This window comes from Pantherophis guttatus, chromosome 8 (genome assembly GCF_059756535.1).
Source record: "Pantherophis guttatus breed Tessera chromosome 8, ASM5975653v1, whole genome shotgun sequence".
Classification (NCBI taxonomy): domain Eukaryota; kingdom Metazoa; phylum Chordata; class Lepidosauria; order Squamata; family Colubridae; genus Pantherophis; species Pantherophis guttatus.
The window spans coordinates 52,832,319-52,858,775 of record NC_142070.1 but is presented as its reverse complement, the minus strand read 5'-3'; the positions used below and the strand labels follow the sequence as shown (position 1 = coordinate 52,858,775).

Below are 26,457 nucleotides of genomic sequence, written 5' to 3'. Positions count from 1 at the left end.
CACTTAATATGTGTAAAACATTAAGTGCAGCAAAATTGCACAAACTAATTACAAAGCTAGACATGATCGAGTTGCTAAATTAGTCCACTGGTCATTATGTAAAAAATACGACATACCTGCATCCAAAAAGTCAGGGCAGCACAAAGTGGGAAATGTGGGACTTTCATATACAGATGGATTGTCATTTGGAACATATCATGCCAGATATCATGGTTGTCGAGGACTGAAGCGTACAGTTTATTGATATCATTATATCAGGAGATGCCAGAGTTGAGGAAAAGGTGCTGGGAAAAAATCATGAAATATCGCGACCTAGCCATCGAAACTACACAGCTATGGATGAAGCATGTAACAGTGATACCCATTGTCATCGGGGCACTTGATACCATATCCAAGAATTTTAAAAACACATCAAGAAATTCCAGCTTGCTGCAGTAACACCAGCGGAACTGCAAAAAACTATGCTACTTGGAACATCATATATTTTGAGAAGATACTTGGTTGATATCTAGGATGCTGACCGCAACCCGTATCAACCATTAGCACCAGTCAAGGGTATTTGTGACACTTTTTTTTTTTTTGCTTTAATTTATATGTCGCCCTTCTCCGGAGACTCAGAGCGGCTTACAATGCATTAAGCAATAGCCTTCATACTTTTGTATATTTATACAAAGTCAGATTATTGCCCCCACAATCTGGGTCCTTATTTCACCTACCTTTGAGAGGATGGAAGGCTGAGTCAACCTTGAGCCTGGTGGGATTTGAACTTGCAGTAATTGCAAGCAGCAGATGTTAATAACAGTGCATTAGTCCACTGTGCTACCAAGGCTCTTTTCAATGTTCAGTTGACTGAGTTTCATGTTTAATGAATAAAAGAGGTAATAATAGTAATAGTAATAATAATCATCCTCATCCTCACCATCCCAGGAAAAGGAATTTGTAATCCGAGAGTGACCACTATTTTTGTCCTTAACGTTCTACTTTATCTGTCCAATAGTATTATGAGTTCATCAAGCGTGTTTATAATCCACAAGGGCTCTTAAATCGCCAATCTCCAATACCTCAGTATTCCAAAGAGATGGAGACAGGCAGCACTTAACCTTTAGTCCACATTATTTGTAATCCACCACAGGTCGGCAAAGGTTATAGGTTATAAGATATCCAGGAAAAGAGAAAGGGGAAAAAAGGGGTATTCCTCATTTCCACAATCCTTCAGTTTTATATCCTCTTTGCCCAGTAGATGTCCTCATTGCTCCTTCTCTTCTCTTCTCATAGTACTTTATATATCAGTGCAAGGAGGGGGAGATACTTTACTTTCCCTATTTAACCTAACGTCCAGGAAAGTGACTCAATATAATTGCAAATGGTCTCTATCCAAAGTTACCTCTGTCCAAATCTTCTTTTATAAAGTTCAGCCCAGTTCAGTCTTTCTGGTTTATTTATTTTTTAACAACAACTCTCCCTTCACTCCTTCCTTATTATTATGGATCTGTAACTGCTCTGCGTTTTTCCTCGCTGCTTCAAAGGTGGGGGGAGGGAAAAGAAATCCCCTTCCCTCCTGTCTGGAGTCCCCCTTTCTTCTTAGATCAGCATAGGGAAATTCAGTCACTTTGGCGTAAAGAAACTTCATCCAGGTCCAACCCACTGCTTTCTTCCACTTTCTCAATGCTTGCTCGACCAGTTGTCAACGCTTCGGTTCGGCCATTAATGGCCATCTTCTTCACCGCCTTCTTTCAGGAAGGATTACTCCTGACCAGCAAAACGGACCGCTGCCTGTTTGCGATCAATAGAGAATTCTTCTGTTGTGACTTAGTACCAGACACAGTCAGTCCTAAACAAGCATATTTTATTACAACAGCTGAGAATTACTTCATTCTCTGCTTAGTCCAAATTAAGTCCAAAACAAATTCTTCATAAACAGTCCTTCGGCCTTATCACCAACCTTTGTCTTCTTTGGCACCCTGCCAAAGGCTTTTCTTGGCAAAAGTTCAGAAGCAAGAGACGCTGACAAAAAACAGATGTAGCAACATTGCTTTCCTACAAAGATCCCAAGTGCCGTTGCTGCTCTTTTAAGTCTTCTGGGAGGTGCCAATCATCTCCTGGCCTTATTCCCGAGTTGTCCTTTTTGCTTTAGCTGCTCTTGCCTTCTGGCAGCTCTTCGCGTGCGTGCACTAGGAACAGGCTTCTTCTGTTCCTCTGCCTCTCTGCTATCTGCCTCTGGAGTCTGCGGAGTCCGCGCATCGCTCCCAGATGGCCCTGGCCCCATCTCTGCCTCCGGTGCAGAGCCCTCCTCCGGGCCTTCCTTTGACTCCAGGACTGGCCCATTATCCTCCCCAGCCTCCTCACTGTCCAACTCCACTGCCAGCTCCGCAGGCTGCTGGCGGACCACAACACCTTCCTCTCCCATTGCCCCTACAGGGCGACTTCAGCTCCTAGGAGTCCCCTGGATGGACAGAAACCGGCTGTGCTTCACGGAGATCCCGCTCGCACACCCATTCGCGATGACACCAACTGGCTCCTCCCCAATGACTTGTGACCATTGCAGCTTCCCCACCGTATGTGATCAGAATTCAGGCCCTTGGAAACTAGTATGTATTTATAACAGTTGTGGTGTCCTGTGGTGATATAATTGCCATTTGTAACCTTCCCAGCTGGCTTCTGGTAAATGAGGGAAGCAAGTTTGACACCCCTGCTATATATGTTTGTAAACAGAAAATATATTTGTCTCCCCTAAAGTCACTCCGTGAGCTTCAGGATAAATTGTGGGGTTTGAATCTTGGCCTCCATGATCCTAATTTAATGCTGTTAACCACTACATTTTTCTGGTTCTTGTTGTTATCAATAAGCTGTTTAGTTGAGAAATAATGGGTTTGCTATTAATTTGTATTGTATTTATTTGAAAAATTTCTAATTATAAGAAAACAAGGATTCATAGCCATAAGAAGGAGAAATAAAGCCATTCCATATTAGAATTTGATGGCATTAATGCATATTTATTTGAAAGAAATAGATTTGGTTTCTGGGACATTGAAATGCTTGATTGCATTGCAATTGATCAAACATTGATTTGATGCATTGATTGCATATGTTTAAATGACTTTATATGATTTATAGCTTTTTTAATCAATATTTTTTTCCGAGAAGAAACTAGGTTAGCAGATTAGTTTTGAATGGCATTGGAACTGGGTCATAGAGCTAAAATTAGTAATTTTAAGTTGCCTGTTTTTCACTAAACATGTTGGAAAATAGGGAGGCATGTAGTATCATAATATAACCTGTCAGTAAAGTTGCTGTTTCCACTCAGTGGGAATTAAGAAAATCGTTAGAAGACACATGTAATTTGTGGGGGGGGGGCTGCTATAAAGTACACAGCTGGTGTTCTGAAAGTTTCTCTGCTCTTGTTTTGAAACATGTTACTTGAAACTTGTTAGCTAATACTCTTGTAGTGTGTGACCTATTTTAATGAGCCACTTATTACCAAGGACACCTTCAGAACATTTCTTCAGCCGATTGCTTTCCTGGATTGCTAAAAACATAATTGTGCAAGGAAGGTAATTATGTGAAAATTTTCTTTGATGAAAGTTTGGAAAATAGATAGAATGATATTAGACAAAGTTAATCAATGCTCACAGTTCTGTCTATTGTCTATGTATATTTGCCCACGTAGTGTGGCTGCAGTATGCTTAGTATTTGGTCTCTTAGTATATTCATTACTACCCCCTTTTATTGGTGGTATTATGGCTATCATTATTCTGCTGCTTAGCATATACCGGACACTGAGAGCTTCTGCACCAGAGATAAATTTCTTATGTGTCTAATTACATGGCCAAATAAAGTATTCAATTCAGATTTTTTTTTTCAATTTACGTGATTCAGTTTCTTTTATTTTGGATACAGTAAACTTTATTACAAATGGATAAACTTTGGTGGCTGTTAGGCTGCACTTATGTTTTTGGGGACAGTATTGGCTTCAGTGAGTGAAGCAACAATGTAGAAGGATTGGGACCATGTAGTTCTGAATCTCTCTCCCTCTCCTTCTCACTCTCTCTCCCTCTCCCCCCACCCCTTAGTGATGAAACTATAAACTCCTGTCTCCCTAATTTATTTTATGTTTGTTTTAAAGGATATGCACATTTTTATTTCCTCCCTCAGAGTGTCTTGCCATTTTTGATTACTGTTGTTGGATAGGACTTTGAGTCATGATGATCTCCCAAGTAGATATTAATCATACTGTATATTTGCCTTCTGTTTGCAATGTCAGTATTTTCTATAAGTCCTTCAATTTCATACAGTGTTCTGTTCTTGACTTTGTCTTATTCCTTTTCATACTTTCTAGATACCTTCTATAATACTATTAAAATGCAGTTTAAGAGGATAACTACATTTAAATGATAATTGGATAAAACTTGTATATTTATCTTCTGTATAGATTGCATTTTGGTGTCTAATTTTTTTAAAAAAATGAGATTAGCAAATTGTTTATGTCAGCATGGCACTTTTACTATTTAAAGTGCACCACCAAGGTGCATCTTGGTGGTGCAGCGGACTAAGTGCTGTTACGTAGCACTCGGCTGCCTGCAATTAGTGTGAGTTCAAATCTCACCAGGCTCAAGGTTGATTCAGCCTTCCATCCTTCCGAGGCAGGTAAATTGAGGACCCGGATTGTGGGGGCAATAAGCTGATTTTGTAGAAACACCGCTTAAGGGGGCCCAAAAGCCCTAATAAGCAGGTATTTACAAAAGAATGAAAGCTATTGCTATAAGTGCATTGTAAGCCGCCCTGAGTCTTCGGAGGAGGGCGGCATATAAATTGTACAAACAAACAAACAAATAAATAAATGCTTTTTAGATTGCTAGACTGGCCTATCCTAACTAAAGCTGCTTCAAGATATTTTGTTGCTTGATGCAGAACAGGGAAAATGACCTCCTTTCCCCAAGAGAAACTAACTAAAGTGGTGGCTTTCTCTTTGTTCAGCACTGGTAATAAGACAGCAATTGCAACCTCCACTCTACAGTATTTCAGGGTAAAATCCTGACTTACATTTGAAAGGCAAGTCGTTATATGGCACTGCCTTTGCCCTCCAAAATCTTAGTAGTATTTTGTGCCCTATAGCATTTGCCATCTTTGCATTGTCTGTCTTTTATTTTTTGAAAATATTGTTACTGCAAAAAAAAAAGTAAAATAGTAATCTACAGTATTTGATTCTTCATGGCTCATAGATTTTCAATTAACCTTTCAATATATTGAATCATACAATGTATATGGAGAAGTCTTCATTCTTTTGAAGTTATATAAACTAAACTTATATAAACTTCAAAAGAATGAAGATTTCTCCATATAACATCCAAAAAAACTTGCTTATCCTTTTGATATATCCTCACAATGGAGCTTCCTTTTCAGTGTAATTGAGGCAGGCTGATGCTGAATCAAAATAATCTGGCAGGAAAGTGGTATTTTGAATTAAAAAATATAATACATCCTCTAATACAGCTATTTTGAGTGCATGGAAGGGAAGCCTGAGGGTGGTTTGTAACCTTGCAGCACCTCTTTTGTTCCATTGCATGACACTGCCACCTATTCAATTCATCAGGTATATTTTCCATTTTTTTCTTTGTACTTTATATGTAATATGTGTGTCTGTATGTGTGTATTTACCTTCCCATTTCCTTTTGCTACTGAATTATATATTTTCCTTTTTACAGGACTAAGTCACTGTTTATTCTGTTTCAGCTGCAGGAACTCATTATACAATGACAAATGGAGGCAGTATTAACAGTACAACACATTTATTGGATCTCCTTGAAGAGCCCATTCCTGGAGTTGGAACCTATGATGATTTCCACACGATTGATTGGGTGCGAGAAAAATGCAAAGACAGAGAGAGACACAGAAGGGTATTTAAAATACTTAAATGTACTTTTCTTGATGCTTTTATAAACTGTTTAAGGTTAATAGTTCAAATGTGTTTACTCTTTTTCAATCATAATGATAACAGAAACTACCCAAATGACCCTGATCACAAGTTTACATACTCCAGTTCTTAATACACTGTATTGCCCCCTTTAACATCAATGACAGCTTGAAGTCTTTTGTGGTATGTGTGGATGAGGCTCTTTATCTTCTCAGATGGTAAAGCTCATTCTTCCTGGCAAAAAGCCTCCAGGTCCTGTAAATTCTTGGGCTGTCTTGCATGAACTGCATGTTTGAGATCTCCCCAGAGTGGCTCAATGATATTGAGGTCAGGAGACTGAGATGGCCACTCCAGCACCTTCGCTTTATTCTGCTGTAGCCAATGACAAGTCAACTTGGCCTTGTGTATAGGATCATTGCCATGTTGGAACGTCCAAGTACATCCCATGCGCAACTTCCGGGCTGATGAATACAAATTGTCCTCCAGTATCTTTTAATAACATACTGCATTCATTGTGCCATCAATTCTGACCAAATTTCCTGTGCCTTTGTAGCTCATACATCCCCAAAATATCAGCGATCCACCTCCATGTTTCACAGTAGGAATGGTGTACTTTTCATCATAGGCCCTGTTGACTCCTCTCCAAATGTAGCGTTTATGGTTGTGGGTGAAAAGCTCATCACTTTTTTGGTCTCATCACTCCAAATGATGAGCCAGAAGGTTTGAGGCTTGTCTCTGTGCTGTTTGGCGTATTGTAAGCGGGATGCTTTGTGGCATTTGCGTAGTAATGGCTTTCTTCTGGGGACTTGACCATGCAGCCCATCTTTCTTCAAGTGCCTCCTTATTGTGCATCTTGCAACAGCCACACCACATATTTTCAGAGAGTCCTGTATTTCACTGAAGTTATTTGTGGGTTTTTCTTTGCATCCCGAACAATTTTCCTGGCAGTTGTGCCTGAAAGTTTACTTGGTCTACTTGACCGTGGTTTGTTCTCAATAGAACACCCCATTTTCCACTTCTTGATTAGAGTTTGAACACTGCTGATTGGCATTCTCAATTCCTTGGATATCTTTTTATAACCCTTTCCTGTTTTATACAGTTCAACTACCTTTTCCCACAGATCCTTTGACAATTCTGTTGCTTTCCCCATGACTCAGAATCCAGAAACGTCAGTGCAGCACTGCACTGGATGAAGGATGCAAGGGTCTGTCAGGAGGCCAGAAACTCATTGACCTTTTATACACACACACTAATTACATGCAAACAGATCACAGGTGAGGATGGTTACCTGTAATAGCCATTCACAACCCTGTGTGTCAACCTGTATGCATGTTATCAGGCCACAATCACCAGGGTATGTAAACTTTTGATCAGGATCATTTGGGTAGTTTCTGTTGTCATGATTGAAAAAGAGTAAACACAGTTGATTGATAATAAATGGCTTCAGCCAAACACTAACCATGAGTGAAAGAAAAGTTTTCATGTTATCATTCATATTCTCTGAAAAATGGCCAGGAAATCATAAAGTCTTCCAGGGTTTGTAAATTTATGAGCACAACTGTACGTTCATCTGAAAAAATAAACATTTGCCCGCCTTCTGAAACAAGATATTGGTCATCCATCCATCCATAAGAAGCTCATCATTGCTTTCACTGTTCTCTGCCTCTCTTGAGTTTAACAAAACAAGTGTAGGTAGTGCTCAACTTACAACCATTCATCATTTAAAGTTACAGTGGCACTGAAAAAAGTGATTTATGACTGTTTTTTGTACTTAGCGACCGTTGCAGTGTCCCTATGGTCATGTAGTCAAATTTCAGATGCTTGGCAACTAGCATGTATGTCTGACAGTTGAGTGTCCCGAGATCACATGATTATCTTTTGTGACCTTCTGACAAGCAAAATGAATGGGGAAGCTAGATTCACTTAGCAGCTGTGTTGCTAACTTAACAACTGTAGTGATTCACTTAACAACTATGGCAAGAAAAGTCATAAAATGGGGCAAAACGTACTTAATTGTCTTGCTTAGTAACAGAAATTTGGGGCTGAATTGTGGTCATAAGTTGAGGACTACCTGTACTGTATCTTACTTTGTTAAAAAAAATAAGATTTGTGTTAATCTAAACTATATATTGTATCTAGATCAATAGCAAGAAAAAAGAATCAGCATGGGAAATGACAGAGAGTTTGTATGATGCATGGTCAGGATGGCTGGTTGTGACACTAACTGGATTGGCATCAGGTAGGAACTCATTTTTTAAATAATATAATCCTAAATATTTCGATTCAGAAATAAATTATGTTGAATCAAGTAGAAACCTACTCCGAGGGAAAAGCTCAAGATTCCATCTATAGGAAGACCTTGCTTAGCAACTGCCTTGGGCAATGACTGTTCAAAGTTCCAATAATGATAAAAAAGTAACTCTTCTTGCGAATTATCCCAGGGATGGGGAGAACATTCGAAAGGACAGGGGAGTGGAGAAAAGGTGTTATAAGATTTGTCCTTTTCCTCAGCTCCCTCTGAGTTCAGTTCCAGAAATCTTCCCCACCATTTGGGCTCATCTAGCTGTTTGTGATTATATTCTTCTGATACTGTAAAGCAGATATGTTAAACATGCGGCCCGCAATAGGCTGCAGCATTGGCCCGTGGGGCCATTCCAGAGATGGCGAGGGACCAGCCCCTGTTTCCCAGGACCCAGCCACGCCCACTCAGTCGGCCGTGATGACCAGGCCATGCCCATCCTGGCCCCCCAACGGCAAACAAACTCTTCATGTGGCCCGCGACGGGATTGAGTTTGACATTCCTGCTCTAGAGTGAAGGAAAGCTGAAGTAAAATTGTAAACACAGGCATGGTCTTGCGACTTTTTTTATTATTATTATTATTATACTTTATTGAGATTTTTTACAAACAAAAAAGAAAAACATACAAACAAAAACATAAAAAACATAAGTGTAATGACATTTTCAGTTAGTATCGGATGTGCAGTGTTTTAACTATTTACATAAATAATACTTGGTAATATTTCAAATCACTTTTGACAATTGTTTAACACATCTTTAAGTCTTTCTTTCATTTTATCATGCATCCACTTGTATCACCTTTCCCACATAATATAATAAACTGACTTCTCATCATCATTTAATTCATGAGTTAATTTAGTCATCTCTGCGCACTCCATTATTTTCCTAATTGTGAGCTCTTCTGGTGGTTGAGTTTTCTCTTTCCAGTACTGTGCGTATGCCAATCTGGCGGCTGTACTTATGTGGATCATTAAATGTATCTTTCCTTTCCATATGGCTTCTTTACTATTCCCAGGAGAAATATCTCTGGTGTTAGTTCAATATCTTCGCCAATTATTTCATATAGCCACCTCCTGATCTTATTCCAATATCCTTTCGCTTCGGGGCATGTCCACCACATGTGAAAGAAGGTGCCTTGACCGTGGCCACATTTCCAACAATTGGGATGTATATTGGGATATATCTTTGCTAGTCTGGCCGGGGCTAAATACCATCTATGTAGCATTTTGTCTTGTGACTTTTATCTTGTCACTTAGTGACCAACTAGCAGAGTTCCTTTCATAGTACACATTTCATTTCTACTAAAATACTGTGGATGTATGGTAGAACATAAAATGTAAAAGTATTGCTGGTTGAGAAAAAATTGTATTCTCTTTCATGTCAAATAAAATATGTGCATTACATACGTTTTTTCTTTTAGGCACAGAACAAGTCAGGCAACTTGTAAAGTTCCATTTAACTTTTTAGAAGCTGAAGCAATGGTTACAAAATACTTGATAACTGTTGAAGACTTGTACTTTTTAGCTTGTTGAATCATATTACTTCCACAAAAACAAACAAACCCTCAGTTCATTGGAGCATGAATGAAGAATGAGTTCAAGTACTTTGTACTTTCTGTTTCTTCCAACTTCTACATATTTGTGACATCCTAACCAGGGAATGCAATGTAACTACTTTTTTTAAACTAAGATTAAAAAACAGGATTTAGTCCTGAATTTAGTGATAACCTGGAGGAAATGCTGGAATTGCAGTTGAGGCTAAAATTTAAAGTTCCTTTAGAGTTGTGTTTTTATCAGAACCCAGTTTTTGGAATACTAAGTTCCTCATATATCAGCATGCACTATATCAGCATAAATTCATGTTATCAAGAACTGTGTGTCTAATGTCCATTGTCGACTACATTTTTCAGTAACTCACTTGCAATTCACTCTCCCAAAAGTGTTGTTACAATTATTTCTTCAATTTATATGGACATCTATTGGCTTAATAGTTGTTTACTTGTTTTCCTGTTTCTTGAAACGTAATTACGATTTATAAAAATACAAGAGGTTATATGGCTGCAAGTTAGTCATATGGACCAGTATATATCCCCAAAGGTACAGATAACCCAACATCTTATAGAAATATTAAATTACAGGCTGTTCTCAACTTATGATCGGTCATATAATGACTGTTCGAAGTTACAGTGTACTTTATGAAAAAACTACTTACAACCCGGTCTCATAACTTTTTTGTAAACAAGTTTTATTAAAATATTTCTTTCATTATACATATTTTATGAACAGAGTGTTGACCAGGTCACATCTTATACATTGCTTTTTCCATATTTATCCCTTTTATATAAGTCTTTATCACAAATCCATCATTTTTCACTGTGTCTTGTTATTTCATCTTTTTTTTCCTCCAAATTTTTTTTACATATTTCCAATTTTAGCCATAATATTCTTTCCATATTTCTTTATCTTATCTCTTCTTAATACATAATACATAAACAGTATCACTATCTATCTGCCCTTGATTCCTAATTTCTTACAATAACCTCAATTAATTATCTTATTTCTTCATTTACAGCATATATTTTGAAAATCCCCATCCCACTTTTTAACTTTTCAATTTTATCTCTTAATTTGTCTTCATAATTAAACCCAATTACCATTTCATATTTCATCTGCTATTCTGTTTTACTATAAGCAATATACATCATTATACTGACTTCTTACATTAAAATCCTTTAACTTAATTGACCTTCCACAATTAATAAAATTAATACAATTCCCTTAAATCTACTAACATAGCCATTTTCTCTTGGTCTCTCCAAAATTCCACTTCTTAATAATTTCCTCCTTTTGACTTCTTTTTTTTCTTTTTTTTCTTTTTATGTTTATTATGTCTTTTCTGAATCCTTTTTCTCACTTTTAAATATATTACTCAAATAATTCTCCCCAAGTTTTCTCCTAGTCTCTTTCCACTATTTCCTTCTTTTCCCTTTGTTTGATTCTTTTGGGGGGAATATTCTCCCCCATCCACTCTTTTTTTTTGCCACTGTTAATCCCAGTGAAATCATCTAACTTCTTTTTGCTTTCAATTCCTTTTCTTTCAATATTGTTTTCTTGCTCCTCACTTATACTCTTTTTCCTGCTCTGTATGTTCCAGCAAAATTTCTAACTTTTTATTATCCTTTAGTGATTCACACATATTTTTAAACATCTCAATTAATTCTTTACACATCCAAGACTCCATATTGTCAATTTAAAAAATTGTTAACACTTTTACTTTATATTTAATTGAAATTCCAAAGTCCATATAGTTTCTTTTGAATTCCAAACAGTATCCAATTCAAATATTTATCCAATCCACTCCAAATTAAAGCTTTGTTATTTTCCACAATTGTTGACAGTCGAAACCAAACAGTTCAGAAAAACAGATACTCCTTAAAAGTTCTCACAGATTCCAGATTAAATCATGGTCACAGCTGCTGTTTTTTCTTCTGTCTTCCCACCAATATTGCAGTACTCACTTTCTACCAGCAGATGTCCCTCTCAAATCCACGATATTCTCAGAGCAACTAAATATCCAAGATGTCAAAAATATTTTTTAATTTTTTTAATTTTCAAAAAACCTTTTATTAAAATTTAAAATATTAAAATACTAATACAAATACACCTATAACAAAAATACATCCATGATACAATTCAACGTTGTTCCAATAGTACACAAATCTTAACTTTATTCATATATTCTCAAATATTCCTTTTTGATTGAATATATGTAAACACAATTTATGATTTATTTTGATCTATATATTTCCTATTTTTATTTTCTATCCATTGATACCAGTTTTCCCAGGTTGAGTAATATTCCGAGTCTTCCTTGTTATTTAATTCTATAGTAAGTTTGTCCATTTCTGCACACTCAAAAATTTTCTGGATTATTACACAATCTGTTGGTGTAGTGGACATTTTCCAGGTTTGTTCGTGTACAATTCTCGCTGCTGTAATAATATGAATGATCAAATATTTAATCTTTTTAGGATATTTTCTCTTAATGATCCCCAGAAGAAACAGTTCAGGCTTCAATTCTATTTGGCAATGTGTAATTTATTTTAACCATTTTTGTATTTTAATCCAGTTTTTTTTTTTTAAAAAATTTCTGGGCAAAGCCACGATACATGAAAAAAGGTACCTTTTGCTTTTTTACATTTCCAGCAGTTAGGGTTTAGATTGGGATATATTTTTGCAAGTCTTGTTAGGGCTAAGTGCCACCGATAGAACATTTTATACTGATTTTCTTTACATGCGGTGGATTTTGTTAATGTATAGTTTTTCTTCCAAATTTTTCCCCAATCTTCTAACTCAATATTATGTCCCACATTTTTAGCCCATGCTATCATTGGCCCCTTTACGATTTAATCTTCAAAATCAAAATTTAATTAATAATTATATATTTTAGATAGTAATTTCTTTTCCGGGCCTGTTAATAATTTGTCTAGTTGTGTTAAATTTGGTTCAAATCCAAATTCCTCTAAATCTTTTTTGTATCTTGATTGTAGCTGGAGATAGGGCCACCAGTCTATAATTATTACCTGCTCCTTTAATTCTTGGTTGGATTTTAATCTTCCCCTGTTATCCAAAATTTCGTTATATTTTACCAATGTCTAATGTGTTAGGGTGAATCATTGCCTCCATAGTGGATAGCCAGCCCGGTATCTTAAAATAGTGCTTCTTCCTAATTCCCTCCCAGGTCTGTATCAGTGAATCTCGCAATGTAGGTCTATAGAAATATAAATGTTTCTTGTTTCTGGCATTCCATATGAAAAAATGCCACCCCATCTGAAGATCGTGTCCTTCCAATGTTAGAATTCTCCTGTACTTTAAATTTATCCATTCCTAACCCAAACCAAACTTGTTGCTTTATAATAAGTCTCCCATGCAGGGAGTCCAAAGCTACCTCTACTTCTACTATCCTGAAGTGAAATTAATTTTATCCTCGCCTTTTTTCCTGCCCATACAAACTTCATAGTCATCTTATTTAATTCTTTAAAAAAATTCTTATCTAGTTTTATGGGGATTGTTTGAAATAGATAGAACAATTTTGGCAAAATATTCATTTTAATCGTTGCGATTTTCCCTAATAATGACAGTTGTAACGTCCCCCATCTTTCCAAATCTTTCCCTATTTGTTGTATTAATTTCGTATAGTTATCCTTTTTTAATGCTGAGCATCTTGCTCTTAGCCAAACACCTAGATATTTCACTTTTTTTACAATTTGAAGCCCCATTCTTTTCTCAAGTTCTCCTTTTTCTCTCTGATAAATTCTTAACTAACATTTTAGTTTTTTCTTTGTTAATTTTGAGGCCTGTGACCTCCCCATATTTCTCTATCTCTTGCAATAATATCGATCCAGATTCCAATGGATCCTCTATGACAAATACCATATTATCTGCGAAAGCCTGCAAATTTGAATTCTTCCTATTTAATTTTAGTTCCTTTTATTTCCACATTTAGCCTAATTCTTTGTAGTAGTGTCTCTAGGATCAGGATAAAGAGCAGAGGTGACATTGGACAGCCCTGCCTAACTCCTTTCGTTATCTTAAACAGGTTTGTGGTCTCCCCATTTATTATTACCCTTGCCTTTTGTGTAGAGTAAATCAACTCAATCATCTTTTCAAATTTATCTCCAAATTTCATGGCTTTAATTTGTTGGACCATAAATTCCCAATTCACGTTATTGAAAGCTTTTTGAGCATCCAGGGAGACAAGGGCCACTTTTTTCTCTGGGTGCACCTCATAATATTCCAGTATATTGATTATTATTCTCGTATTATTTCTAATTTGTCTCATAGAGAGAAATCCCTTTTGGTCTGTGTGTATCTTCTCATTTAGTATTTTTTTTATCCATTCTACCATAATATTCATAAAAATTTTATAATCCAAATTTAACAATGAGATTGGTCTATAATTCTTAATTTGTTTATTATCAGTGCCTTCTTTAGGGATCAGGGTAATGTATGCCTCTTTCCATGATTCTGGTACCTTTGCTTCCCTCAAGACTTCATTACATATTTCCAATAGTAATAATTCTATCTAATCTCCTAAGTGTTTATAAATTTCCCCTGGCAACCCATCTGGTCCTGGAGTCTTATTCCTTTTTTGCTTCCGAATTGCTTCTTTAAGTTCGAATAATGTTATTTCCTTATTTAGTACTTCCCTTTCTTCTTTTCTCAATGAGAATGAGAAGAAAAAGAATATATCCAAAAAATTTTAAAAGAATTGGAATTATTTTTTAAAGACAACAAGAAACACTACACCTCATTACAAAACCTCTGGGATACCATAAAAGCATATTTAAGGGGGATTATAATAGCATATATTGCAAAAAGAAATAAAGATAAGTGGAGAGATTATAACATATTGTCTGAAGAAAATAAAAAGTTAGAAAATCAATTACAAACAGATCCTGGGGACAAACAAACTAAAAATAAAATGGTCAAAAATATTTTAAATCCACATAAAGAGTTCTTTTCCTCAGGTTTCTTTTTCTTTTGTTGTTTTTAGTTTCTCCAAATTCAATTTTAAATCCAGTTGTAAAATTTTCTTTCTTGGGCTTTAGTATTTTAACCTCCTCTTTGTTCTTCTCCCTCCATTAACTTTCCCAAGTACCAATTAGCCACTCATTTCTGCTCCGGGACACCTTTTAAGGTTATTAAAATTTTTCTTTTTACCTGTGAGTTGGCCAGTCATTCACCCAGTACCAGCACTCCTTTCAGACACCGCTCCTGCACAAACAACTTAGTCCGGTTGCCCCAGCTTCAGAGCGGTCATTTTTCAATGGCCACAACCCCCACCGCCGGTTTGAAGAGCAGCCTCCAATCTTTTGAGGAACTTGCTTGTTCCTCTTGGTCGTCCGAGGCACCTCTCCTTCACTGTCCCTACAGGATAGTTCTGGTCCGAAGACCCCCCCGATAGCAGTTTGTCCGGCTGGATTTTCGTGGAGCTCATTGGAGCCTGCTATTTCTCCAGCCAGTTCCGCCGCAATGCTTCCGGTTTCTCCTCGGTCTCATACCTTTTTATGTCCCCCTGCCACGGTCCCCTCGCCACGGTCATATGATTGCATTTTCAGCATTCGGCAAACAGGCTTGCATTTATGACTACAATTTGCAACATTTTTGCCAGTTTCTGGTGTTTTTTGCTAGTTTCCAAGTATGAATTTGTTAAAAACCACATGATTTGCTTAATGACCACATGATTTGTCTAACAACCATAGTGACTCACTTTATGACTGTCATAGTGTCTCAACAACCACAACAATTTATGACTAAAATTCTGGGCTCCATTGTAATTGTAAGGACTACCTGTAGATATTTAAATATGTTAGCTATGATTTGAATTCTGATAGTTATATTGCATGGTACATGGAATTATGCCTATTCTTCTACTGCATCTTTGTTTGTCCTCCAAAAAACTGTGAAGTTAACTATTTTAAGGAACAGTATCCCAAGGAGTTGTCAGATGTGTTAGAAAATTAAAAGAAATTAGAAACATATTTAATGATGACTATTCACAAATAGGACGTGGTGGCTCAGTGGCTAAGACGCTGAGCTTGTCGATCGAAAGTCGGCAGTTCAGCGGTTCAAATCCCTAGGGCCGCTTAATAGGGTAAGCTCCTGTTATTTGTCCCAGCTCCTGCCAACCTAGCAGTTCGAAAGCTTGTAAAAAATGCAACTAGAAAAATAGAGACCACCTATTCCGTGCACCTTTAGCATTTAGTCATGCTGGCCACATGACCACGGAGACGTTTTCAGACAGCACTGGCTCTTCGGCTTTGAAACAGAGATGAGCACCACTCCCTAGAGTCGGGAACGACTAGCACATATGTGCGAGGGGAACCTTTACCTTTTTATTCACAAATAGAGAAGTGTTACAGAGAAGAGTAACTTGGATAGTATAATTTTGTTTGTTTATTTAAAAGAATGTACAGAAATTATATTAATCTACGCATTATTTTCATGCATACAGTACATAGGTCCATTAGAAATAATATGCATTGGTATTGTAACGTTACAATATGCATGCCTTAATCATGCATATCTAATTATGAAATGAGCAATTAAGCATGTAATCCAAGTTAGTAATAGCTGGTTGACTCAGTATCGTTGGTTGCTTTCTTTGCTTATTTATCCCCAAAGCATCAGACTTCTGAATCTGTAAACTTACGGATTTTGCTTATGGTTTGCCCCAGCAAAAACTAACATAGGAACTAATAATGAAATGTTAAAATGGGGAATGAAGAAATCAGGATTTTTACATCAATCTCCATTTATGAATGGAAATACCAGAATCAAATCTATTACTATATTCATTAGAATTCCTTCTTCCAACATGTTTATAATTGTATGGTTATTTATTGCTAATATTATTATGTTTTGTTACACTAATTTTATTTTAATTATAAATACCAGCATGAAACAGCATGATTATAAAGCTTTATACAATATGTTTATTTTTTCCAAAGTCCCACTGGTCTTGATACTATGTAATATTCAATATTTTAACATGAAAAATAAAGACATAGTTATGATGTGTCAGTATTTTTATAAAATCATTTATAGCAATATCAATAGCACTTAGACTTATATACCGCTTCACAGTGCTTTACACAGCCCTCTCTAAGCAGTTTACAGAGTCAGCATCTTGTCCCCAACAATCTGGGTCCTCATTTTACTGACCTCGTAAGGATGGAAGGCTGAGTCAACCTTGAGCCTGGTGAGATTCGATCTGTCAAACTGCTGGCACAGTGATCAGCAGAAGTAGCCTGCGTACTGTGCTCTAACCATTGCACCACTGCGGCTCTAATATTTCATTTTTTTCTTACAAAAAAGCAACCTCAGTAAGACTTGTGTTTTTAGTATATTATAATTTTGAGTATGTTTATTCTCTGAAAGTATAGAACATTCTGTATTTATGTACTAGGTGCTTTGGCTGGATTGATAGATATTGCTGCAGATTGGATGACTGATTTAAAGGAAGGCATTTGTCTTAGTGCCCTGTGGTTCAATCATGAACAGTGTTGCTGGGCATCTAATGAAACAACATTTGAAGAGAGAGATAAATGTCCATTATGGAAAACATGGGCAGAATTAATAATTGGTCAAGCAGAGGTAAGTAAAGTCTTTAAAGAGAAATCAGTGCCTTGATAAGAAAACCCTATCTAACAATAGGAAAGTTTTTCTAGATCAATCAGAATAGAGCTGGAAGGGACCTCTAGTTCAACCCCCTGCTCAAGCAGGAGACCCTATACCATTCCAGACAATTGGCTGTTCAGTCTCTTCTTAAAAACCTCCAGTGATGAAGCCCTCACAACTTCTGAAGGCAAGCTGTTCCACTGGTTAATTGTTCTCACTTTTAGAAAGTTTCTCCTTAATTCCAGGTTGCTTTTCTCTAGTTTCCATCCATTGTTTCTTGTCCTATCCTCTGGTGCTTTGGAAAATAAATAGACCCCCTCTTCATTGTGGCAGACCTCCAAATATTAGAATACTGCTATCATGTCCCCCCTAGTCCTTTTCTGTACACTAGCGAGACCCAATTCCTGCAACTATTCTTCATATGTTTTAGTCTCCAGGCTATTTATTTATTTATTTATTTAAAAGATTTGTATGGCTGTATATCTTAAAACAGCTCTGGGAGGTTCGTATTGACAATATAAACCAGAACTATAATATTATAAATTATCAAAAATAAAACCTCGGTGCCTCAGTCATCCCTTTGGGATGCCCCACAATCAATTCCATATATCCTCATTCTTGTCCAACACTGGGATAAAAAGCCAGGTTTTAGTGGCCTTCCAAAAGACAAAATGATACTTTATTAAGCATTGTTTCTGTAGTGGATTAGCTATTTATCACAAAATATTAAAGGGCATTTTTATTAATCATATTTGTGCGATGGGATTTTCAGGGCTGCCATGGATTTTGTTGAATTTTTTTTAGTTAGTAATATATATGTTGTCTCCTTACAGCATCACTAAAACTTACCCTATCATTTTTTTCCTGCATGCTGTAAACCACTTTTTGGACAATAAACACAGGTAATTTTTTTACTTATGGCAGCCTGGTACCAGAATTTCCTTTGTGAAGGAATGTAATTGTAAACTACAACTGCATTGCTTAGCAATAGCAATCCTGCAGTCCGGGTTGCTATTGTTAAAAACAAATCCCAGAATCATTAAGCAAGGCAATTTCCTGCTGGCTTCCCACAAACAAAAACAGTGTGGAAACTGGTAGGAAGTTGCAAGATCCAGGCCAGTAGACAAGTAAGTAGTTGCTCAGGTGGGGAAAAGAGCAAGAGGGTGTGCAAGGAGGCATGATGCAGTGAAGGTCAAGAGCAGGTGTTAGGGTGGTGTGTGAGGCATGGGTTGGCAAGGTTGTGTAAATGTAGAGTGAGAATCAGGGATTCACAAGAACCATGATGTGGTTTGGGGAAGATGTACAAAGCCACCATGGATCTAGCACCGAAGGGGAGAAGGGTGCACAATGGAGAAGATTTATCCCAGTGATTTGGGACTTTCCTTGCCAGGTTCCCCGTTAACATTTGGGAGAAAGCTGCACAGAAGATGACAAATAGTATTATTGTAATTGTGGGGTACTATGGCTGTAAGTGTGAACCAGTTGCCAAGACCCAGATTGGAATGATGTCACTGTGGAGGTAAAGGGACACAAAACTCTTGAAGACCAGTCATAACCACCATACATTTAACACTGTTGTAACTTTAAATGGTTGATGAGCAAATGGTTATAGGTCAAGATCACAGGTCAAATGGTCATAGGTCATTATTTACATTCTAAATAACATGTTTGATCATAAAGTGTGATGTATTTGTAAGCTTGCTTTTAAAGCTGGGAGTCTATTTGAAAAATAAAAAGTGATTTACTAAAGTTTACTTTGTTTGGTTTTAGGGACCAGGTTCCTATATAATGAACTACATAATGTACATTTTCTGGGCTTTGAGCTTTGCTTTCTTAGCAGTTTCTTTGGTAAAGGTGTTCGCACCGTATGCTTGCGGATCAGGGATACCAGAGGTAAGAAATGAATTATAGTTATCCCTAACTGTGCTGAAAATAAATTTATGAAAAATATTGCTGTACATAACTAATGGTATATTGTTGTTTTATAGAAGAAATAAGAAACTAGAATTTGATAAAAGAAATCAGGCTGTCATGAAGATTGCAATTTAGGATAGAAATTTTAAATATTCTCAAATATTATTAAGAAATATATTAATATAGCTCTCGGAAAATTAAAAGAAAATTCTTTTGTTTAATTTGAGAAAAAGTTGTTACCTTACTTAGAAATTTGAATGCCTTATTTTAGCATACTATGATTGTAAAAGCAGATTAACCTATAGTATATGTAGATGTATAATACATTTGGAAGAAAGTAGCAGAAATTCCTTACAATAGATTATCTGTGGTTTTTCTTTGCAATCTTAATTTTTATTTCATGTATACTGAATGGAAAATGCTGTTTGATAAAGGAAGGGATTATTACAGCACACATCAATATTCTGAAAATGAGCTCTTAAAATATATATTAATAGATAATGTATTTAAATAATACATATAAATAATATCTACATAATACAGAATAACAGAACAGAATAACAGAGTTGGAAGGGACCTTGGAGGCCTTCTAATCCAACCCCTTGCTTAGGCAGGAAACCCTACACCACTTCAGACAAATGGTTATCCAACATCTTCTTTAAAACTTCCAGTGTTAGAGCATTCACAACTTCTGGAGGCAAGTTGTTCTACTGATTAATTGTTTTAATTGTCAGGAAATTTCTCCTTAGTTCTAGGTTGCTTCTCTACATGTCAACATATATCTAAATAATCATGTTATATAATATTATATATTATGTTAGAAATTCCACAATAAATATTGTAACATTAATTTATAATTAATTCTGTATGCATAGATTTGGCCAGCCAGATCAGTCAAATAAATAATCCTTCCAAAGACTCAAAAACATTAAGAATTACAAATAACTAAAATAGAGCCATACATTCCGAAAAGGATAAATATTTTGAGAAACATTTCTTCAGAATGTACTTTTCTTTTCTTCTAGATCAAAACAATATTGAGTGGCTTCATCATTAGAGGGTACCTGGGCAAGTGGACATTGATGATTAAAACAGTCACTTTAGTCTTGGCTGTAGCCTCGGGCTTGAGTTTAGGGAAAGAAGGCCCTCTTGTACATGTTGCCTGTTGCTGGGGAAATATCTTTTCGTACCTCTTCCCCAAATACAGCACAAATGAAGCAAAGAAAAGGGAGGTATGACCTTTTTTAACTACAGTTTTTAATTTCAGTAGAACTTGCAAGATATTTCAAATTTTAAAAAATTAAAATTACATATGAACTGTTTTAGTCTTTATTGGTGGTGTTCCAAATATTACATTTTAAATTGGCAAATCTAATTTTTCATGTATAGCAGGACCTTTTTGTTGTAAAAAACATGCTTGTATTAATCCAGTACATACTGTTTTTGTAACATGGAAGCACTGTTATTGACAATAGATTAATTTGATAAGCAGTCAAGACTAAATGTAGAAGTATACACCACAAAGAAACTTTTCTTCTCCCTTACTTCAATAGAAATGTGGTTGCTTTCTGTTGGAAGAAAAGTTTGTATATGGATTTTGCATAATTAAGAAGCATAAGGAGCTTTCATTGATGTGAAGAGGGTTTGTTATTTGAGTACTGTACAGGGCTGTGTACCTATTTGGATCCAAAGTGGAAAAGGTGCTATAGATGGGAATTGAGCTGCTCACTGTCCTTGTCCATTGTTTCATGAAGAAAGACTGCCTTTTCCTGGACTTCTTTGATAGCCATGCAACCCAGAAAAATAAGTGTTTAATAAATGCCACATTATAATATTTAGTATTATATAGGCCAGGTCAAACTCTTTGCACGTAAGCTTAGCATGTTTCATTAATTGGTATTTAGATAATCTAAATCCATCTAATCTGTTCTCTAGGTATTATCTGCTGCTTCAGCAGCTGGAGTATCAGTAGCATTTGGTGCCCCAATTGGAGGAGTTCTTTTCAGCCTAGAAGAAGTATGTATACCCAGTACTGAAAATACCTGGATTTGCTTGTTACTTGTTATAGCCACTTGCAATAGAATGAAAGAAAAATTGTACCATTTTATAAAAAAAAATTCTAGAGACAATTCCTATTTGCCATAGGTTCTTCCCCCCCCCCCAAAGTTTTTTATTTTTAAAAAACATATCAATGTGTGGCACCTGAGTGTCACACATTTTGGTACAAATAAAACAATATTTATCACATTTAACAAGCTTATATAGTTCTAATAATAATACACATTTTATGTTAAATTATAATCTTTCATTATTTAGTTATTCAAAATTTCAATATGTTATTTTTATGCCAATCACCATATTCTGAATGTCATACCTTTTAATTCAAATAAAGTATTGATCATATTTATTACATTTAGCTAGCTTATGTAATTCTAAAAATAGTACACATATTTAAGTTACATTATAGTCTTCCATTATTTAGTTATTCAAATTATAATCCTTAATTATTTAGTTATTTAATATTGCGATGTTATTTTTATGCCAATCACTATATCCTGCATGTCCTACATTTTAATGCAGATAAAATATTATCAGATAAAATAGTATTAATTATATTTGTTTCATTTAACACTCTTAAATAATTCTAATAATAATATGCATAGTTATGTTAAATTATAGTCTTTCATTTCAATGTATTATTTTTATGCTAATCAATTCTAATAATACAAACATTTATGTTAAATTATAATCTTCCATTATTTGCTTATTCAATTTATAATCCTTCATTATTTGATTATTCAATATTTCAGTGTTATTTTTATGTCAATCATCATATTCTACATGTCATACATTTCAATACAAATAAAATATTATAATCATTTGACAACCATGCACATATTCATATTGGATTATAATCTTTCATTATTTGGTTATTCAGTAGTTCAATATATTATTTTTATGCCAGTCACCATATTATTTTAACATACTTGATAAAGCCATCATTCAAATTCTGATTTCCCCTCTTATTATTACTTCTTATTATATAAAAATGTGTATTTTATTAATCCCCTTCCCTCTAGTTTCCATCCCTATTCTAATTTTGGTTATGCCACTACTATATTTAAACATATTCCCTTTCTAGCCCTCATCTCTTACCCGCTTCAAGCTTTAATTGTTCGTTTCTTAGCTTGCCTCCCATATTCCTCTCTTGGATTTTTATTTCTATCTACTTCCACATCTTGACTACTCATTTTAAACATTTCTCCCTTCTCTGCCCTTATCCATTGTCTAGCTTTTGAAATATTTACTCTTGCTCCTCTCTCTCTTCCAGAAAAATCTTCCTGATTCTCCGGTTCCTTTTTAATTTCCTTAGAATACTCTCCCCTTGGCTTATTTCATCAATCCTTATTATTTTTGTTATTATCTCCTTCTTATCATCTTGTTTCATTTGTTTTGTCTGTTCCGTTTTTTCATCTATACTTTCATTTGGCTCCTCCTCTTCATGGGCGTCTTGATCACTCTTTGTCCTTTGTATTATATTTCCCAGCTTTTCATCTATGCTCTCTATTCGGTTCATAATTTCCTTGTGGGTTCTTATCAGTATCTCCCTTGTACTTTGAATTAACGACGCCATCTCTTCCCAAATTCCACTCATTTCTTCTTGATGAAGCATCTCGTTAAATTTTATTGTGTCCCTCTTTTGTCCAATAATCCAAAAGCCATATTTTCAAACTTAAAGTCACTCCTCAAAAAATTCAATATTCTTAATTCTTTGTATCCCACAATTGATCAACCTGTTCCTCTGGATAGTCTCATACATTTTCCAGAACCTCCTTAAATCCCTCTATAGATTCCATTTTGTGTTGTAATCTTCAGGGGTCATTTTAATGATAGTGTCTTTCTTATTCTCACATTTAAGTCTCCAGTAATCATTTCCAAGATTTTGGGAATGTGTTATACTTCCTTTCGTCAGCAGGTGGCACTTTTAGTTTAAATTTCAATGTTAACCAATTTTTCCAGTTTTCTACAATGTAAAAATCATGTTAATTTTTAACTAGATAATTCCAGCATTTCAAAATGCCTATCCAAAACAACATCTGTCCAATTTAAAAGTCCAATTTTCTGTATTTTTAACGATTTTTTTGCCTTTTCCCCTTTAATTTTTTTTTCCTTCAGTTTTAAATTTTTCCTCAGAGTGTTAAGTCGCTGCTGCTTTAAAAATAGTTATGAGCCTCTCTTTTCTGGATATTCTTTTGGGGCTAAAATTTGAATAAAAGGATTCTTCTCACCCAGTTCCAGGCCCTGTTCACCAACTCTGCTCCAGCACAATTCTTAGATCTTCCTTGGCTTTGTGGCAGCCATCTTAGACTGCCTCTTCTCCTCGTTGTGGCATAGAGGGAAAAGCCCCGCGATTCAGCAGGAGAGTTGCGATCTCTCCTGCGACCTCTCAGAGCGACCCTCCTTAGCTTCGTCACCCCTACAAGGTGGCTTTGGCTCCTTTCAGAGCCCACAAACAGGGAGAAGCAAGCACAGGAACAGAGAGCTTTGTTTCTTGTGACTGGTAGTGCCATGACGTCAGCAGGAAGACCCTATTTGCCATAGGTTCTTAATGCAGGAAAATCTGTACACTATAACATTAATCATGAATTAATTCTTGTTATCAATGATCAATCATAGCTAGCAATAGTTTGTATTCATTGATGTTAAAGGTTTTATTCTGATGATCATTTAAAAACCTAAATTAAATAGCTTTCCACTTAATATGTGAGATAATATCTTGGTTGTTATAGAACAATACCTACAAAATGTAAATAAGCATTCTACCTTATGGCACAAGTCATTCTCTAACGAATTTTAAGTGCTGCAGCATAAAACTTGACAGTGTTGTAGGTTATAGCAAGATTAATATCTGCAAACAGCAGGGAGGTGTAAAATTGTCCTTTGCACCCTGGGGATTAAGCAGTAACGCTGAGATCTGGCCAGTATGAATGTCTCTGTAAGGAGCCAGGTTGGTATAGTGGTTAAGGTGTTGCCCTAGAAACCAGGATATTGTAAATTCTAGTCCTTCTTTAAGCATGAAAACCATCTGAGTCGCTTTGGGCCAGTCGGCCTCTCTCAGCTCAGTCCATCTCACAAGGTTTTTGTGGGGAAAATAGGAGGAAGAAGTATTATCTGTGTTTGCTGCCTTGAGTTACTTATAAAATAATAAATATTTTATAATTTAAAAAAAATCAAATAAATAAATAAAGCACTGGAGGAGTACATGCTCTGTTGTTTCTACATGTCCAGAGTCACAGGAGTCCTGTCTATCCAGCTCAAATGGATTCTTTTGCCAGCTCAAAGATTCTTTTGAGTCTAGATACTTGGAGGTTGCTGAAACATCCCAGGAAAGGCACAGTACCTGTTCGATTCATTGGCAGTAAAGTTTGGAGATCTGGTTAGGTCCACTTGATGCTCTGTGTCAACAAACTACTTAGAATAAAGTAATCTTGCCCATAGATCCGTTTATATTCTCTTTTTTCTGTCTTTATAGGTTAGTTATTATTTTCCATTGAAGACTTTGTGGAGATCATTTTTTGCTGCTTTGGTGGCTGCGTTTGTTTTGAGATCCATCAATCCTTTTGGAAACAGTCGCCTGGTTCTTTTCTATGTTGAATATCACACTCCATGGTATCTATTTGAACTATTGCCCTTCATCCTTCTGGGTGTATTTGGTGGACTGTGGGGAGCATTTTTCATCCGTGCCAACATTGCTTGGTGCCGTCGACGGAAATCAACCAAATTTGGAAAGTATCCAGTTCTTGAGGTTATTATTGTAGCAGCAATAACAGCTGTCATTGCTTTTCCAAACCCCTATACCAGAGTCAACACCAGTGAACTAATTAAAGAACTTTTCACAGACTGTGGGCCTTTGGAGTCATCCTCCCTTTGTGATTATCGAAATGACATGAATGTCAGTAAAATAGTGGATGACATTCCTGACCGTCCAGCAGGCACTGGAGTATATTCAGCAATATGGCAGCTGTGCTTAGCTCTTATATTTAAGATTATAATGACAGTCTTCACTTTTGGTATTAAGGTAAGATGAAACAAACTTTTCTCCATTGTTTTGGTCTCTCATTTTTCTTTCTGCAGTGCTCTAATTAGTTCTCCATCTCTCTACTGGCAATTGAACAGAACTAATTTATTTCCATAAGATAAATTGTTTACAGGTAGCCCTTGATTTATGACCATTATTGAGCCCAAAATTTATGTTGTTAAGTGAAACATTTAAGTGAGTTTTGCCCCATTTTGTAACCTTTTTTTGTCACACTTATTAAGTAAATTAAGTGAACAGTTGATAAATTAGTAACCTGGTTATTAAGTGAATCTGGTTTCCCAATGACTTTGCCTGTCAAAAGGTTGCAAAAGGTGATCATATGACCTTGGGACACAGCAACGGTCATAAATATGAACCAATTGCCAGGCATCTGATTATATGATATGGGGATACTGCAAAGGTGGTAACTCTGGAAAACAGTCATAAGTCACATTTTTCAGTCCTGTTGTAACTTTGAATGATAACTAAATGTTAACATGCTTGTAAAGAAGACACAGAAGAGGCTTTACTTCCTGAGAATGCTCAGGAAGATAAATCTATCTCAGCATCTACTTCTGTATCGCAGCACCATTGAGAGTGTCCTGACATATGGAATTCTTGCATGGTATGGGAGCAACTCTGTAGCAGACAAAAAACCTCTACAGAAAATCATTAAAAACTGCCCAGAATATTATTGGACTCCAGCTACCAGCCCTGGATGACATCATTGAATCTCGCTGTTTGAGGAAGTTGCATAACATTCTCAGAGATTCATCCCATCCTGCTTACAATCTTTTTGGACTGTTGCCTTCTGGCAGAAGATACAGAACAATTAAAACTCAGACCACATGTTTTCTGAATTGTTTTTATCCCAGAGCTATAATTGCACTCAACAATGAACTAAAGGGTCAGTGAGCTGTTGGACAGTATTATTTGGTCTGTTGTGTGATGTTTGGGTGGTTTAGGGGTGGAGAATTGTGGTGGGTGGAAGTGTGTTTGAGGATTGTTATGTGTGTTGGACCTGGTCTTTGGGTGTTAAATGAATTTCATTGGGTATACTGTGTATAAATGT

General features: G+C 36.0%; 1 protein-coding gene across 8 annotated transcripts in view; it reads left to right on the top strand.

The window, feature by feature from the left end:
- Positions 1-26,457, top strand: part of CLCN3 (Cl-/H+ antiporter 3) — a 78,746-nt gene that overhangs the window by 35,986 nt on the left and 16,303 nt on the right. For all 8 annotated transcript variants that reach the window (XM_034442665.3, XM_034442661.3, XM_087875150.1 and 5 more), the window contains 7 exons: positions 5,731-5,894; positions 8,051-8,150; positions 17,181-17,368; positions 19,163-19,285; positions 20,332-20,538; positions 21,242-21,322; positions 24,840-25,385. In XM_034442665.3, coding sequence (XP_034298556.1) covers positions 5,731-5,894; positions 8,051-8,150; positions 17,181-17,368; positions 19,163-19,285; positions 20,332-20,538; positions 21,242-21,322; positions 24,840-25,385 — 1,409 coding nt within the window. The remainder of the gene's footprint in view (positions 1-5,730; positions 5,895-8,050; positions 8,151-17,180; positions 17,369-19,162; positions 19,286-20,331; positions 20,539-21,241; positions 21,323-24,839; positions 25,386-26,457) is intronic.